Below are 18,716 nucleotides of genomic sequence, written 5' to 3' on the forward strand. Positions count from 1 at the left end.
TTTTTTAAAATAACATGTAAAGGGACCTTTGAAGTATGCCTAATCAAGGTGGGGTGGCCCTCTAAGTCCTCAAGTGTGGCCCTTTGACTGAATCCAAAATTCACAGAACAAATCCTCTTAATAAAAAGATTTGTTCTGTAAAACTTGGACTCAGAAGGCCTCACCAAAAGACCTAGAAAGCCACATGTGTCCTCAAGGTGGCAGGTACCTCACCCCTGGATCTAAGATAAGGAGATTCCTAAAAGGGGCTTGACTGGCTATGGCCTGATTTCCTAAGATGGACCCACTCATCACTCCCTTACATGTGAGTTGGTGTGGATGCTGATCAGCTGTGTAAAGTGTAAGTGCACTACACTCAACTTCCTTACCATAATTCTGTGTCACTGTAGCAACAATCTGCTAGCAGCTGCTGTAGGGGTGTAAGACCCATCAGCAACCAGCACACAGAAAGCTGCCAACACAGGTTCTTTGATCTGCTTTTCTAAGGAAAGCAGCTTTAAGGGGTTAACAATCTCAGTTTAATTAAAATGAGGGGCAGAGATTAAAAGTACCAAATCTTTGTCTATATTCTCTATCAATATGTCTGTATATATATACACATATGTATATATACACATATAGTTGTGTGTATATATATATATATCAATGTATATGATATATGGAGCTGTATAATATAGACTTGTGTCTGAGAAATTATGTAAGTATGATATGTATTTATACGTGCATGCACATGTAGTTATATATGATGAATTTCATCTGTATACATTCATGTATAAGAAAAAAAGTAAATGAAGAACTTGCCAAATGAGTATTGGCCAAAAAAACTAGAGGAGGAGGCATATTAGCTCCTTTTAAAGATATCAGGGCACCTAGGTAGTGCAGTAGCTATACCACCAGGCCTGGAGTCAAGAAGACCTGAGTTGAAAATATGACTTCAGACAATTACTAGCTCTGTGACCCTGGGCAAGTCACTTGGCCTCAGTTTGCCTCTGTTTACTCATCCATAAAATGGGGATAATAAGTACCTACTTCCAAGAGTTGTTGTGAGGGTCAAAGGAGATAGTAATTGTAAAGTAATAATAATTAGCACATTGTCTTACACATAGTAAGCACTATATAAATGTTAACACATTATTATTATTATATAAAGCATTGTCATGTGGAAGAAGATTTAGATTTAAGCTACTGGTTAAGTTGCTTTTGAGTTAATTGAATGTCTTTTCTTTTCCAAAGTTGCTTTGAACTGGTAAATTATATGATCACAGTTTTCTTTACATAGCTATCTATATTCATATGTATGTATGCATGTATGTTTTATATATGTGAATATTAATCACATGTGTGTATGCACACACTGAGAGTTCCAGAATACTTTTTTTTGCTCTTTTTTTTGGGGGGGGTGAGGAAATACATTTCTATCTAAGAGACATTATTGGTCATTTCTTGTCTTATTCCTAGAATATTTCAGTAACTACCTCCAGCTTTTGAATAAAATCACAGACAAAGAAGTGATAGAGTTTCTCTATTTAGAGTGTATCTGCTAACAATTTGGTGTATCTCCTATTAGTGTCTTGTTACTGTTTTGTTGCACAGTGATACATAAAATGTATACATGTAATATCACATATTTTAGATTTACACACATAAAGAATACACTTGTGCACACATCCACAGACATGTAACATACGCACCTATTATATTGTCAGTTTCCGGAATGCTCTCATATATCTATAGGAGGGTTCTAGTAGAAGTTTAGAAAGGTAGATTGTCATTCCAAGGAACTATGAGATAGGCATAAAGAGTGTTTTCCATATAGCAGATTTAGTAGGAATAATATCAGGTGTCTATGATATATGCTGTATATGAGAACTCTTCCACACATTCATTAAACTCTATCAGTGCCCTCTAGGGGCAGCTAGATGACATGGTATATAAAGTGCCAGGTCTAGAGTCTAGAAGACTCATCATGCTGAGTTCAAATTTCACTAGCTGTATGAATGACTCTGGGCAAGTCACTTAACCCCATTTGCCTCAGTTTCCTCATCTGTTAAATGAACTGGAAAAGGAAATGGCAAACCAGTTCAGTATCCATGCCAAGAAAACCACAAATGGGGTCACAAAAAATGACTGAACAACAACAAAAAGTGCCCTCCACTCCAGCCATCCAGGTCTACTTGCTCTTCCTCACTTATTATACACCATCTTTTTTCTCCATGCCTTTCCACTAGCTGCTGTTATACCTGGAATGCTCTTTCTCCTCATCTTTTTGTCTTGAAATTCCTGGTTTCCTTCAAAACTCACCTCAACTATCACCTCCTACATCAATCCTTTCCTGATTCTCTGCCTGCTTACATCTACATTCTCAAAACTATTTTTGTATTCTTTGTGTGCATAAATATAAACGTATATGACATTACATATACATATATAATATACTTTTTTGTCATTTTATCCCCAGCACATAGCATAATGCCTGTCACATAGTAGGCACTTAAAAATGCTTGCCAATTGATTGAACACAAGATTCTTCCATATTGGATCAGGATATTTAAAATACATGGTGAAGGTGTTCTAGCATTGGGAATTGTCAAAGTGGCCTTTGTAAAACATCAGAGGAATGGGGGGTCAAGAAAGTGAAGAAAACCACATTGGAGGGAATCCCATGTAATTAACAGGGGAAAAATGGACAGAGTGAATGGGAGGAACTACTAATGTAACTGTAAAAATTAAGCTTGGTGAATATCATGGGAGAGTAGGAAAGACAGTGGTGAAATGAGAATTGAAATGCCAGATTAGAAAACTCAGAATTAGAGCAGTGATGAGGTGGGTTTGTTTTCATTTCAAAACTTCTATGGCAGAGTTTATTATAAGAATAAAAGATTCCATTATAAATTGTGTACTACTTCATCACAAAATGAAATTTGGGATATGGTTTTAGTTAGTATGGATGACAACTACCTTCTGTCTAAACAATGGATACTGCTCCATGACAAGTGTTGTAGAGTTTGTTTTTGTTTTGTTTTGTTTTGGTTTGGTTTGATTTTGGTCTAACTTGCATAAAAATTCCTTTCTACTTTCCTAAGTTTAATGGAGATTCCTTCCTACCTTCTGCACTTCCCCACTCAACCCTACTGTACCCTAATCTTGGTCAGATAAAAATCTAATATTATTCTTTTACTAGGTAAAATATGTATCACAAAATAGACTACAGTCACTTCATGGGGGCAATTCTTGCATTTTATGAACCCTAAAATCCCTGGGCTTATTAGCTAGCAATAGGATATAGGTCTCAATTATTGTTATATATGAACAATAAATTGGGTTTAACTTGTTTGAAACTCTTTCATATCTTTATTTCAATTTTTAATTCCTTAGCTTCCTTTAAATTTTAAAACATTTAGAAAAATAAGGATAGTCTACATACACCAATAAGCTGGCAATTTTGAACACTGAAAATCCAATTATAGCAGGGAGTAATATTAAAGAGATGTGACAGATACCAATACAGAACAATTAGTAAGCTGAGAATAATGACAAGGATAGGGAACAATGCCTAAATTGTTTGTTGCTGTTTCTGTTGTTGGATATTATGTTAGGCTTGTTATTCACTTGTTATATTAACCAAAAAAAAATACTATAAGTGTTAAATTCTATTTGTATCCAAGAAGGTCTATTTATAATTCATTTGAAATGTGCTTTTCTTTGTTACTACTGTCTTCTTTACGGGAAAAAAAAAGTTAACAAGATCAAGCTTCTTTAATTGGAGGGATGATGGGAGGGAGGTTGTGGATGAGAACATGTTATTCTCATTAGCTTTTTTGGAAGTTAAAATTATTTCAATGTTTGCCTTAGAAATGGAATTTTGGATTGTAACAAAGCAAATCAAAAAGATTATAGTGTATCAACTGTTTATCATTATTTAATAAGATAATTATCTTTTTAAAAAAAACCACCCTGCCATTTTTCCAGATAAAAAGCTGTGGTGGGCAGACCAAAACTTAGCTCAGCTGGGCACCTGCAGCAAAAGAGACGGAAGGAACCCCACTGTCCTCCGGAATAAGACTTCAGGGGTTGTGCATATGAAAGTGTACGATAAAGAAGCTCAGCGAGGTAAGTCGCACTACAGCGTCTTTACGCCGCCTTTGGAGCACACAATGCTTCTTTCTTCTTTCACATTATTTCCTCAGATGAACAATTGAGAGAACATATTTCCTCTCATGATTATCTCCAAGCACAAAAAATGCTGTCATTCTACAGAAGGGATGTCTTTTATATAATGTACATGATTAGCTTTCAAAACATTGGCTAAGAAGCCTTGGGAATTTTAATTAATCAGGTCTTCAAAGGGCCTTTTTATCTTTGTCTTGATTGGGAAAAAAGAAAGGAGTATCTGGTAAAACAAAGAACAACATTGTGCTAGTTACTTGATCAAGATAGCACAGACACCAGGGCCTTTAAAGTAGACAATGTCAAGGTAGGAGTTGTGCATCCAAATTACTATATTATTTGTCCCTAAATGTTTTTTCAAGTGATTTTCCTGCTTCATTTTCCTTGTCCAAATGATATGCAATGAAATGGAGTGAGAGAGCAAAGCAGATGGTTTACATAGGTGGGCTTGTCATAATGCCCAAATAGCTCTTTGATGCCAGTCAGTGCTGCCTCACACCTGCTAATTTCTCCTTAGATCTTACTCTAGAATCTCTAACCTCAGTAAAAAAAAAATTTCTCCCTAAAATGCACAAACAAAAACCCAATTTCTCATACCTTCTACCTTTCTTCCTGCTGGGAAAATCCTCAGCATCGATCCCTTTTGTCTCTAGGGAGATGAATAGCAAAAAGAAGGCTTTGGGGGAGAGGCAGAAGGAAAATAGCTTTTCCCAGGTAGGGCTTTGGAGATGGTCACCAGGCTAGAGAATACCTGGGTGAACAGCAGGGGTGAGGAAGGGATGCTCATAGTTGTTAATGACATTTGGCAGCTGCCAGGCAAGAGTCTCTGGAATTGTTTAACAATTAAGCATCAAGCTTATAAGTAGGCAGTAAGTGTCCAGGCCAGAATTTCACTTTAGCTGACTTAAATTGGGCATGGAATACAAGTTTGGTTTGAAAACCTCTTGTCTCAATGATAGAAAATAACTGATCTGAAGCAGATATTTCATTAAAATGTTGTGTTTTTAGAGAAATGTTTTGATCTAAGTTTAATAATAATTTAATAGTATTCATAAAACTCTTTAAGGTCTATAAATATTTTCTTCCCATCAACTATGTAAGGTAGGCTCTTCAAATATTCTTATCCTAATACCTATTTTACAGATGGGTAAATTGAGGTTCAAAGATATACAGAATCACACAGAGGCAGAAACAGAACCCATTTATTCTAACTCAAAATCCACTCTTTCCACTCTAACACAAACTCTTAAATTTTCCATTGAGAGAATATCCTTAACCATGACATTTTTGCCCCAGTTTCTTTATTACCATTCTTTTCATTCATTTCTCTTTTTCTCCCCCATTTTCTAGGTATGACTATTGGATAAGACTATACTGATGTTCAGTCATTTTTTTAGTCATGTCTAATTCTGTGACCCTGTTTGGGCTTTTCTTGGCAAAAATGCTGGAGTGGTTTGCCATTTCCTTCTCTAGTTCATTTAATAGCTGAGAAAACTGAGGCAAACAGGGTTCAGTGACTTGCCCTGGCTCACACAGCTAGCAAGTGTCTGAGACTGGATTTGAACTTAGGAAGATGAGTTTTCAAGCATTTCAATGATGTCACTTTTTTGTGTTAAAAATGTTTAAATTTCTGGCACTTAAATAGGTATAGGATACATGTAACAGAATTGTGACTAATATTTGGGTTAGTATGGACTTTATCATAATATTGTGATATAAAGTCTTGTAATTTAAAAAGATTTTCCAGTATAGAATTAACTATTATTGTAATAAAACATACTTTACATTCAGAGATGTAATAAGGCTTGGGCATCTGGAATTTTGTATGGTCAGTCAGTCAATAAGAATTTACTAAAATCTTGCTATATGGCAGGCTAAGCAAGGAGAATGCAGAGAAAGGTAAAATAGGATTTTTACCCTCAAGAAGCTCACATCCTAATGCAAATAACTGTACATCTAAGATATGTGCAGTGAAAATGGAAGGTAACCACAGAGGAAAAGTGCTAGTCGTGTGTGTGCAGGAGAGAGAGGGGTCCAAAGAGGGATCAACTAGGCTTATAGCAGAAATTGAGTTATAAGCTGAATTTTTAAGGAATCTAGGGAAGTTAGGAGACAGAGGTTAGGAATAAAGAATATCCTAGGCATGGAGGATACAAACAATGAAAAGGTCAGAGTAATGAGATCGTGTGTGTCAGAAACAGGAAGAAGGCCCATGGTGTTGGATCATAGATTTTAAAAATAGAGAAAAGTGTAGGATTGGAAAGGTGAGAAGGGAATGATTTTGAAAGGCTTTAAATGGCAGAAGACTTTATTTTTGATCCTGTAGGTAGTAAGGGGCCACCGAAGTATATAGAGTATGAGGATAACATGAACAGACCTGCATTTTAGGGAAATTACTTTGCCAGCTGAGTGGAGGATGGATTGTAATAGGAAAAGATTTGAGGCAGGGAGACCAGTTAGCAGGCTTTTGCAGTAGTCCAGATTGAGATGATGAGAGCCTGCTTCAAGATAATAACTGTAAGTAGATAGAAGGGGATGTATAGGAAAGATTAGAGTCTTAAGGGCACCTTTACTCCTTTATCAAGTAGAAAAGACTGTGTTGTTCAGTCATTTTAGTCATGTCTGACTCTTCATGACCCCATTTGGGGTTTTCTTGGCAAAGACACTGACATAATTCTCCATTTCCTTCTCCAAAGAACACCAACAACTAACACGAATGGCTGATTAAAAGAGAAAGCATTCTGCCTCACCCCAGGTGAACTCCTTCCTGGTTTGGCCCTGAGCAGCTACCTCCCCAGTAATACATCTCCAGGCAGATCCCTCCTTAGTACTACGTCATCCGCATGTTCTAGAATCTTTGTCTTCCTAGGTTTTGTATCTCGAAGTTCAAGGACTTTCTTCTCTCACAAATGACTATCTCAAAAAAACTAACTGAAACCCATTAATGATCACTCAGGATTAAAATGAAATATAACTGAGAATCCAAATTCAATAGTCATTAAAATAACTGAGAATCCAAACTCAATAGTCATTATTATGTGTCTTTTCAAAAACAACAATAAAAAAACTAAAAAGATTCATTCAAGCTTTCTAAATATAAATTTCATAATGATAAACTGCTGACTGACTCTGTGTGTGTGTATGTCTGTGTGTTTAATTATGGGCAGTAATAGACTTTTGTTCTAGAATTGTAGCAGCAGAGAGTACTTTACTTTTTTTTCTTTCTAGATGAAATTCTACCAAAAATTTTCATTAAAGGGGAAAAATCCACTTAGCATGGTCATGATCCCTTTTACTTTTGTTACCATGATTTCTATAGCCTTTGATCCCAAAGACTTGATCTCATTGGCCTAAGTGGATGCTCTTTGCTCTGGGAAATCATTCCTTGGCTGAGGAAGAACTCATTGTACTCAATAATCCAGGTACACTTTAACTGAGCTTGCATTATAGTGACAACAGCATAGTCTCCAGAAGAATATACTGATAAAAGCATCTATATTCAAGACAGTCCCATTAACAAGATCACTGTAGGTAGCTTAAAAGCTCCATTAGTATGAAATATGTGCAATTTAAGACTATTTAAGGTGTTAACGTTACTATCTCCTTGGATTCCAAAGTACAATTAGCCATTTCATTTATCACCTTGACATAGATCACTGGAGAGTTGAGGCATCCTTTTGGTCAAACGGGGATCCTCTGTGTAAGATTTGGGGCGTAAGGTAACCTCAGCATCAATTCAAAATATTAGCATCACCAAATGAGAGAATTTAACAGATGAAAGGGACATTAGAGAGATGAATCTAAACTAATGTCTATTATTATGTAGATATCACTGTCAAAAATGATTTTCTTGAGTCACTCAATATTTTTTCTATGTTTCAAGGTACATTTACTACATGAAGATATTTATCTTATGATTGTACATGGTAATTTATAGCATTATTTTTTCTTTGTGAATTTCAATAAGCTGTCTATCCTCTATACACTAAGGAAATAGCAAATAGAAGAATAGATTTTCCCTCCATATTGCACATCATCATGTACTATAACACATTACCCCTCAGATATATCAGTCATGGAATTCAATTTTTTTTTTCTATAAAGCTTGTTCTTGGAAAGCGAAGCATTCGAAATCATGCCAAAACTCATAACCATCAAGAATGCTTATACATAATTGCAGATCCTATATTGTGCCAAAGTCTCTGCATGCAGAGTTACGTGTCCCTGGTTTTGTTGTTTTGTCTGGGGCCTATCCTTTCCAAGGCTACCTGGCACAGTTAGATTCATACTAATTTCTTCAATTGCATTCTTTAGTTCTATGACTGATAAAGCAAGCATTGGTGCTATAGTTCCAGATGGCTTTTATCATCACAAATTTAATTATATTTTAGGTTCCTTTCATTTTTCACAATTAATGGAGGCTTTACCACTTTGTTTTGACTATTCTGATGATCCTCACAGAAGATTTCAGAGGCAATGCACGCTAGCGAGCTAAACAAAAAATTGGAATTCAAGAGAAATGGGCAATACTTGAAGCTCCACGCTGCTGTAGGGTGATATCACTTAACCTCCTCTCTTTGTGACCCAACGCATAATATGACTGGGTTCAGCATAGGCAATGATTGGAGAAATTTTAAAATAATAATATACCTCCTGGGTGTTGAATGAGCTATTCTCTGGGTAGAAATTAGACCCTTTGAGGCCAGATATCTGAATGGGCTATTTTTTCCATTGATTACCCTCACCATGGCTGCAGTTTAGAAAATTTAGGAGAGTTTGGATTTTTTTAAAGTGGAAATAAAGCATTCTGATCTGCTATAAGATAATTACATTAAATGTATATTTTAAAAGCATGTGTCTCTCAAATTTAAAAATGCTTAATTAGGAAAACAGTGTCCACCTTTTCTATAACATCAGAAATACCTAAATACCTAGGCCCTCTTCTCTTCTCTTACTACACCTTTTGCCTTGATGATCTCTAAGCACTATACCTCTAAATCCCATGATCCTATGATCTTATATACCCTCATGACTTCAGTTATCGTGTATAAGAAATTGATTGGCAAATTGATATGTTTACCTCTGTCATCTCCCCAGAATTCCAGTCCCACATTTCCCTCTTCCTGATAGATATGCCACCTCCTATGATGCAAATTCCAACTCAGTACTTCTCAATAGTGTGTGCTCCATACAACACACAAGCCATTCATTCCTTCTCATCCTGAGGGATTGTTTTCCACAACTTCTGAAAAATAGTACACAGTGTCAACCCAATGTGCTTAAACCCTCCTATAGATCTCTTAGTATCACAAGCAGACTGTTGAGGATTGCAGGCTATCTGATGGCTGTCCTTTACTCTTCCTGAATTGTCCACCTACCTCCTTATTCAGTCACACATCTCAGTCCTTCTTGCCACTTCCAAATATTTTTCTTTTCATTTAGAGCTATGTTGTAACACAATCAGGCCCATAAGGTACTTTTCCATTGCCTTTGGATGACCTGCAACTTCAATTTCTTGGGATTTTTGCAATTCCTTAAGCCAAGGTCATGCAGCATCTGTTCATGGATGACGTTGTGCTGATTGTGCCAAGACTTGGAACATTTTAAGGTCTCCTAAAGGAGATCTATAGTCAATCGAAAGAACTCACCCGAACTATCCACACGGGAAAAAAGTGAATGAAAAGAGAATACATTTTGCCCAGACTATGATATCTCTTTGGATGGACAATATGGAGCTATTTTATCAATGCATATAGGTAGGACAGATGTGGATACTGAGCTAGGCCCAGGGTAAAATAGAAAGAGGAAAGTAGGCTAGATTGGACCTCGGGCAAATCATTTTCCTTCTTTGATTCTGTTTTCTTGTCTTTAAGAAAAGCAGGTTGTTGGTTTCTTACAATTTGTTGCAATAACTTTCCGTTATATTCATTTCCCATTAAATGCAATGATCAGTCTTAGACCAGGAGACGAGATCATCGATGAAGTCTATTTTGCCTCCTACCATTAGAGAGGTGGGGCCACTACAGGTGCCGAATGGTGAATAATCTACATATAAGATTAAAAAGGTCTTTTTTGCTTTTGCTTAGCTTTTTTTTTTTTTGTCATAAGGATGGTTCAGTGGTAGGAATATATAAGGAAATGATTGTAGTGAGAAAAAAAAAACAAAAATTGCAATAGTTAATTTTTAATAAGAAGGTAAAATTAGATGGCTTTCTAAACTGTTTTCCAACTCTCAAACCTATGAACCTCTCATAGCATTATCCAGTATACAAGTAAATCCTCCACATTCCCACCTGCAATGATTATGTCTTTCCTCTACTTAAAAAAATGATTTCGCTTGTTCCTATTTCTTATGGCATAAACTAAAACTCCCTGGTTTTGGCATTCATGGCCTTCAGCAATCTGGTTCCAAGTGCTACCTATCTAGCTTTCTCTCAGGTTATTCCCATTCACACCCATTCAAGCACGCTTTACCACTTGACATTCCTTGTTCTATTCTTGCCCTTTCCCATATACACACTTTTACTGAAGTAATTTTTTGTTTGTAGAATGTACTCATCTTATCTTCCTTCCAGTGATACTTTCCTTTTCTTTAGGTTGTCAACCCAGATGTTTTCTTGTCAACAAAACCTTCATTAAACCACCTCACTCCCATTTCCCCCCTCTCTCCCAGGCCTTTGTTTGGATCTGTCCTTCACCACTTCTCTTCCTCTGCAGGCTGATTATTTGCTCACTTGCTCTTCCTGTCATTAGCTTGTAAGCTCCTTGAGATTTGGGTCTATGTTGTTGTATTTTTGTTTCTTAATGGCATAGTGCAGTGCCTTGCACAAAGTTGGTGCTTAATAAATATTTACCAAAATGAATCAAACCCTAAATAACTGTTTAAACAAAAAATTATAAATGTAATAATTGCAACAAAAACAGAAATAATACTAATTGCTTGTATTTATACAGGATCTACAATGTGCCAGGCATTGTGCTAGGTGCTTTAAATATAAATATGAATTGCCTTATTTTTAGAGAGGAAATAAAGGCGTCAAGAACTTAGGCAAAAAAAAATCTAGTGGACCCTTCTTTAGCCATATCAAGTCATTTTGCATCAAAGCACTAGGGCAAGATAAGAAAAAACAGAAGCTCTTCAACCACTGCCCCAAAGAATTCTATCACTGAGATGGGCTTTGAATCCTAGACTTTAAAACTCTGATGGTGGTCTAATTCCTCTGGGGCTCAGCCTCGTTCAAGTAGGTTTCTCTTCTCTTTGTGCTTATCAGGAAGTGGTGCCCTGGCTACTCATGCACTAAACGAACTAATTCCATGTCTGACTCATTCACCATTGACTCCATGTTTCTACTTTTTTCTTTGTAGCTTAACGCTTGACTAAGCTTGTTATCCTTAGCTCACTCTTCATTTCTTAAGCCTGTACTTATGGACAGCAGATGTACCAAAACTGTCCCACTTTTCTGCTGCCAACAATCACATAAAAAAGGATCTCTGTTTTGACTCAAGGCAATGCTTAAATTGAAAGGAAAAAAGAAAACTTTGCAAAGACGTAGATATAATAAAGATGAAAAATATAGGCTGCATATCAAAGAATGATAGAGTAAATATAAGGTATAATTATTAATATAATATATGTATATAATATGCAATATAATAATATATTAATAATAATAATATAACAATAATTATTATAAAATGATTATTTTGTTATTTTGAACACCATAAATTGCTCTACGCGGGACTTGCTCTAGACTTTCTATTCAGTTCTGAGTTATCAGCATGCAGACATATCTAATATGATTTCTATTTAGCTATATTATTTTTTTTCTTAATGCATTTATTAATCTCTGGCAGTGGCAATGGTGCTGGATCTGGAGTTAGTAGGCCCTTGTTTCAAATCTCTGATATTCTACTTAATATCTCTCTGACCTTCAGCAAATTTCTTAATCTTCCCTAAGCCTCAGTTTCCTCAATTGTAAAATGAGAGGATTGGACTACATGACCTCTCAGATCCTTGCAGCTCTAAATCAGTGATTTTGTGATTAGCAAAAATTAGCAAAATTATTCTTCCACAGTGATGGTTATAAAATAATTTTGTTGATGCATAGCCACCACACATTGCTTTCCTGATCTTAATTAATTTTCTGCTAATATTTGTCCCAATTTTCTCATATAATTGTACTCCCAGCCAGTTTTGCTTTAGTTTATGTAAGAACATTGTTTATTTGTATTGAATTTAATTTTAGTACTTTTATTCAAGTCAACTGTTTCTTTATCCTTTGCATCCTCCATCAATCCAGCAGCAACATTTGTTAAGTTGTTACTATGTGCCAGACATCATGCAAGGTAGTTGTGAAAGAAAGTGAAAACAGTTGATACTGTTTTCACTTAATTTTGTTATAATGTCACATTTTATATTCAGGGCTTAATGGGCTATATGGTATAAGATGTTGGTTTAAACCTGATTTCTGGCATGCTTTATTCTTGATGAGGCCATATTGACTGTTCAGAATTACTGTTTCTATTTAGAGACCTTCATTAATCATTTTTGTTTTAATAAATTCAATAGTTTTGCCATAACTAGAGTTGCAGTGAACATACGATATCTTTCTGATTAATCTTTTTTCTATTTTTCTTTCTTAAAATCAAGAAATTTACAGCCTCCACTGTTCAGTACTTTTCAAAGTTCAGTGCCCTATGACAACCTCCAGTTATTCCAATGCCTTAGGATAGAATTAGGTCTTAGTGACTTGAACTTTCTATCAGCATATTAGTATTTTTTTTCCATTATCTCCACTTGTCTTGGATTTCAATTCCCTCTGCTACTTTTTGTTGCTCTTTTCCAGCATATCATTCTTTTTTACCAAATAAAATAGAAGTTAAGTGACTTTGTGTTCTCTCTGCTTTTTGTTATCATCTCAACCACTGGCCCTATCCCTTCTCTGGTTCTCATTTTTTCCCCAATATAGCTCCGAAACCTTTTATATGATTGTCAACATTCCTTGCCAGCTTCATCTCATTCTGATTTTTAGCACTCCTGACACTGTTCTTATAGAACAATACTATGATTTTGTATTATTTCTTCATCAATTGAACTTGAGTACATCTTCTGTACATGTCCTTTGTAAAATGTAAGTTGGTTTGTGAATTCCATATGTATCCACATTAGTCTAATTAGAAAACTTCTTTTTTTTTCTTTAGCTATCAGAATTAGCTATCTTTCTTAAAAATTTCCCATTTTTTGGTCAAGATTTTCTTTTTCTAAGCCTTTTAAAATCTGCTCCCCAATTCTAGGGAGTACGTATGATTTCCCACTTTCCTATTACAAATTCTAAAGTGTATCACTCATTTCTTTCCAAGATTCCCATGATTTTTACTTCACTAATCAATTCCTCCTTTTTGGTCAGTATTTTTTTTTAAATTTCTTTATTTATTTTTAGTTTACCACACACAGTTCTACATAGTTTTGAGTTCCAGATTTTCTCCCCTCCCTCCCCAAGACGGCATGGAATCTCATATAACTGTCATGTATAACTTTGCATTGAATTAATTTATGCACTAGTCAAGTTGTGGAGAAGAATTTTGACCCATGGAATGAATCATGAGAAAGAAGAAACAGAACCAAAAAAAAAAAAACAACCCAAAAACAAAAACAAAAGAGAAGCAAAAAAGGCGAGCATGTAGTGCGCCTCAATCTGTATTCGAACTTCACAGTTCTTTCTCTGGATGAAGACAGCATTCTCCATCTTGAGTCCCCTGGAGTTGTCCTTGCCCCTTAGGTTGCTGAGAAGAGAGCAGTATGTCAGGGTTGGTCCTCACGGGATCCGTATATCTGTGGCTGTGCACAATGTTCTCCTGGCTCTGCTCCGCTCACTCAGCATTATGTCGTGTAGGTTTTTCCAGGTTGTTACGAAGTCTGCATCATCCCCATTTCTTATGGCACAATAGTATTCCATCACCTTCATATACCACAGCTTGTTCAGCCATTCCCCAATTGATGGGCATCCCTTTGATTTCCAATTCTTGGCTACCACAAAAAGAGCTGCTATAAATATCCTTGTACATATGGGTCCTTTTCCCGCTTGTGTGATTTCTTTGGGATACAACCCAAGAAGTGGTATTGCTGGGTCAAAGGGTATGAACATTTCTATAGCCCTTTGGGCATAGTTCCAAACTGCTCTCCAAAATGGCTGGATCAGCTCACAACTCCACCAGCAATGCAACAATGTTCCAATTTCCCCACATTCTTTCCAGCATTTATCATTTTCCTGTTTTGTTATATTAGCCAATCTGACAGGAGAGATGTGGTATCTAAGAGTTGTTTTGATTTGCATTTCTCTAATCAGTAGTGATACAGAGCATTTTTTCATATGCCTATAGATAGCTTTAATTTCTTCCTCTGAAAACTGCCTGTTCATATCCTTTGACCATGTCTCAATTGGGGAATGGCTTGTATTCCTATATATTTGGCCCAGTTCCCTGTATATTTTAGAAAGGAGGCCTTTATCAGAGATACTAGTTGCAAAGATTTTCTCCCAATTTTCTGCTTCCCTCCTAATTCTTGTTGCATTGGCTTTTTTTGTATAAAAACATTTCAATTTGACATAATCAAAATTATCCATTTTGCATTTTGTAATGCTCTCTATCTCTTGTTGGGTCATGAATTCTTTACTTTTCCATAAATCTGATAAGTAAACTATTCCTTGCTTTCCCAAATTACTTATAGTATCAGCTTTTACTCCTAAATCATGAACCCATTTTGACTTTATTTTGGTATATGGTGTAAGATATTGGTCTATGCCCAGCTTCTGCCCTACCATTTTCCAATTTTCCCATCAGTTTTTGTGAAATAGTGAATTATTAGCCCAGAAGCTGGCCTCTTTGGGTTTATCAAAGAGTAGATTGCTAAACTTGTTGATTTCTCCTACTTGTGTACCTATCCTATTCCACTGATCCACACCCCTGTTTCTTAACCAGTACCAGGCAGTTTTGATGACTGCTGCTCTGTAGTACAGTTTAATATCTGGTGTGGCTAAGCCACCTTCTCTAGCATGTCTTTTCATTAATACCCTAGATACTCTAGACCTCTTGTTTTTCCAAATGAATTTTGTTATTATTTTGTCCAGCTCAGTAAAATAATTTTTTGGTAGTTCGATTCGTATGGCACTGAATAGATAGATTAATTTAGGTAACATGGTCATTTTTATTATATTAGCTCGGCCTAACCATGAGCAACTGATATTTTTCCATTTATTTAGATCTGATTTTATTTGCTTGAAAAGTGTTTCATAGTTATGTTCATATAGGCCCTGGGTTTGTCTTGGCAAATAGACTCCCAAATATTTTATAGTGCCATCAGTAACTTTGAATGGAATTTCTCTTTCTATCTCTTGCTGTTGGGCTTTGTCAGTAATGTATAGGAATGCTGAGGATTTATGTGGGTTCATCTTATATCCTGCAATTTTGCTAAAGTTGTTTATTATTTCAAGTAGTTTTTTACTTGATTCTCTAGGATTCTCTAGATAAATCATCATATCATCTGCAAAAAGTGATAATTTAGTTTCTTCTTTTCCTATTCTAATCCCTTCAATTTCCTTTTCTTCTCTTATTGCTACAGCTAATGTTTCTAGTACCAAATTGAATAACAGGGGTGATAATGGACATCCTTCTTTCACCCCTGATCTTATTGGGAATGCATCTAGCTTATCCCCATTACAAATAATGCTTGTCGATGGTTTTAGGTAGATGCTATTTATAATTTTGAGGAAGGTTCCACTTATTCCTATGCTTTCTAGTGTTTTTAATAGGAATGGGTGTTGTACTTTTCAAAGGCTTTTTCTGCGTCTATTGAGATGATCATATGGTTTCTGCTAGTTTTGTTGTTGATATGGTCAATTATGCTAATAGTTTTCCTAATATTGAGCCAGCCTTGCATTCCTGGAATAAATCCTACCTGGTCATAGTGTATTATTCTCGTAATGAATTGCTGCAATCTTTTTGCTAATATTTTATTTAAAATTTTTGCATCAATATTCATTAGAGAAATCGGTCTATAATTTTCCTTCTCTGTTTTGACTCTACCTGGTTTGGGTATTAGTACCATATTTGTGTCATAAAAAGAATTTGGTAGGACTCCTTCTTCACCTATTTTCCCAAATAGTCTACAAAGTATTGGAATTAGTTGTTCTTTAAATGTTTGATAGAATTCACATGTAAAACCATCTGGCCCTGGAGATTTTTTCCTAGGGAGTTCATTGATGGCATGCTCAATTTCTTTTTCTGATATGGGGTTATTAAGAAATTTCACTTCCTTCTCTGTTAGCCTGGGCAGTTTATGTTTTTGTAGATATTCATCCATATCTTTAAGGTTGTCAAATTTATGGGCATACAGTTGGGCAAAATAATTCCTAATTATTGTTTTGATTTCCTCTTCATTAGAGGTGACCTCACCCTTTTCATTTTTGATACTGGTAATTTGATTTTCTTCTTTCTTTTTTTTGATCAAATTGGCCAAAGGTTTATCAATTTTATTGGTTTTTTCATAAAACCAGCTCTTTGTTTTATTTATTAATTCAATAGTTTTCTTGGTTTCCATTTTATTAATCTCTCCTTTGATTTTCAAGTATTTCTAATTTGGTATTTAATTGGGGATTTTCAATTTGCTCTTTTTCTAGCTTTTTCAGCTGTATGCCCAGATCATTGATCTCCTCTTTCCCTATTTTATTCATGTAGGCATTTAGAGATATAAAACTTCCCCTAAGAACTGCTTTTGCTGCATCCCATAAGTTTTGGTATGTTGTTTCATTATTGTCATTCTCTTGAATGAAATTATTAATTGTTTCTCTGATTTATTCTTTGGCCAACTCATTCTTTAGAATTAAATTATTTAGTTTCCAATTAGTTTTTAGCTTATTTTTCCATGGTACTTTATTAAAAATGATTCTTATTGCATCATGATCTGAAAAGGATGCATTGACTACTTCTGCTTTTCTGCACTGGATTGTGAGGTTTTTATGCCCTAGTACATTGTCAATTTTTGAGTATGTGCCATGTACTTTTGAGAAGAAAGTATATTCCTTTTTAACCCCATTCAGTTTTCTCAAGAGGTCTATCATATGTGCCTTTTCTAAAATTCTGTTTACCTCCTTAATTTTTTCTTATTTATTTTGAGGTTAGATTTATCAAGTTCAGAAAGGGGGAGGTTGAGGTCTCCCAATATTATAGTTTTGCTGTCTATTTCTTCCTGTAACTCCCTTAACCTCTCCTCTAAGAATTTGTATGCCTTACCACTTGGTGCATATATGTTAAGCAATGATATTGCTTCATTGTTTATGGTGCCTTTTAGCAGGATATAATGTCCTTCCTTATCTCTTTTAATTAGATCTATCTTTACTTTTGCTTTGTCTGAGATTAGGATTGCTACACCTGCTTTTTTTACTTTAGCTGAGGCACAATATATTTTACTCCAGCCTTTTACCTTTACCCTATGCGTATCCCCCTGTTTCAAATGCGTTTCTTGTAAACAGCATATTGTAGGATTATGGTTCTTAATCCATTCTGCTATCTGCTTCTGTTTTGTGAGAATGTTTATCCCCTGCACGTTCAGGGTTATGATTTCTATCTGTGTCTTTTTCTCCATCCTAATTCCCCCTGTTTATGCTTTTATTTCTCCCTTTCTCCTTCTCCTCCTCAACAAAGTTTTGCTTTTGACTTCCGCTTTCCTCAGTTACCCCTCCCTCTTTATTCCCCTCCCTTATCTTACCGTTACCCACTTGCTACTTCTCCTCCCCCTTCTGACCACCCCCCTCCCTTTTTCCCCTCTTACCCTCCCACTTCCCGTAGGACAAGTTAGATTTCTAAACTTATCAGAGTATGTTATTCCCTTCTTGAACTAGATCAGATAACTGTAAAGCTCAAATACTGCTCTTCTCCCTCCCTTCTTTCCCTCTACTATAATATGTTTTTGTGCCACTTCATTTGCTGTAATTTACCCTTTTCTACTACCTCCTTACCGCTTCTCATAGCCCTCCCTTTATATCTCTTACTTATATTTTATATCTTTACATCAGTTAATTTATACAGGCATTCACAACCTATGTATATCACTTTCAATTGTCATAATAGCTGTACCATTCACACGAATGACTTATATATGTGTGTGTATATATATATATATATATATATATATATATATATACACATATATATAACATACATCAGATGATATAATCCCACGTAAAGATGTAAACAACCTAACCTTATTGGTTAATAAGGTTTGTGGGGTTTTTCCCCCTGGTTACCTTTTTATGTCTCTCTTGAATTTTGTATTTGGAGATCAAATTTTCCATTGAGTTCTGGCCTTTTCATCAGGAAGGTCTGGAATTCCCTTATTTCATTGAATGTCCATCACCTTGCCTGGAAAGTTATGCTTAGTTTTGCTGGGTAGTTGATCCTTGGTTGTAGTCCCACCTCCTTTGCCCTTCGGAATATCATATTCCAATTTCTCCTGTCATTTAATGTGGAAGCTGAGAGATCCTGCGTGATCCTGA

At 35.6% G+C, this 18,716-nt stretch overlaps 1 protein-coding gene across 1 annotated transcript in view; it reads left to right on the forward strand.

Moving 5' to 3' along the window:
• The window catches only part of LRP1B (LDL receptor related protein 1B), a 2,306,513-nt gene that overhangs the window by 1,591,850 nt on the left and 695,947 nt on the right, over positions 1–18,716 (forward strand). The window contains exon 33 of the mRNA XM_036744555.1: positions 3,970–4,110. Coding sequence (XP_036600450.1) covers positions 3,970–4,110 — 141 coding nt within the window. The remainder of the gene's footprint in view (positions 1–3,969; positions 4,111–18,716) is intronic.

The sequence above is a fragment of the Trichosurus vulpecula genome, chromosome 2 (genome assembly GCF_011100635.1).
Source record: "Trichosurus vulpecula isolate mTriVul1 chromosome 2, mTriVul1.pri, whole genome shotgun sequence".
Taxonomy (NCBI): Eukaryota; Metazoa; Chordata; class Mammalia; order Diprotodontia; family Phalangeridae; genus Trichosurus; species Trichosurus vulpecula.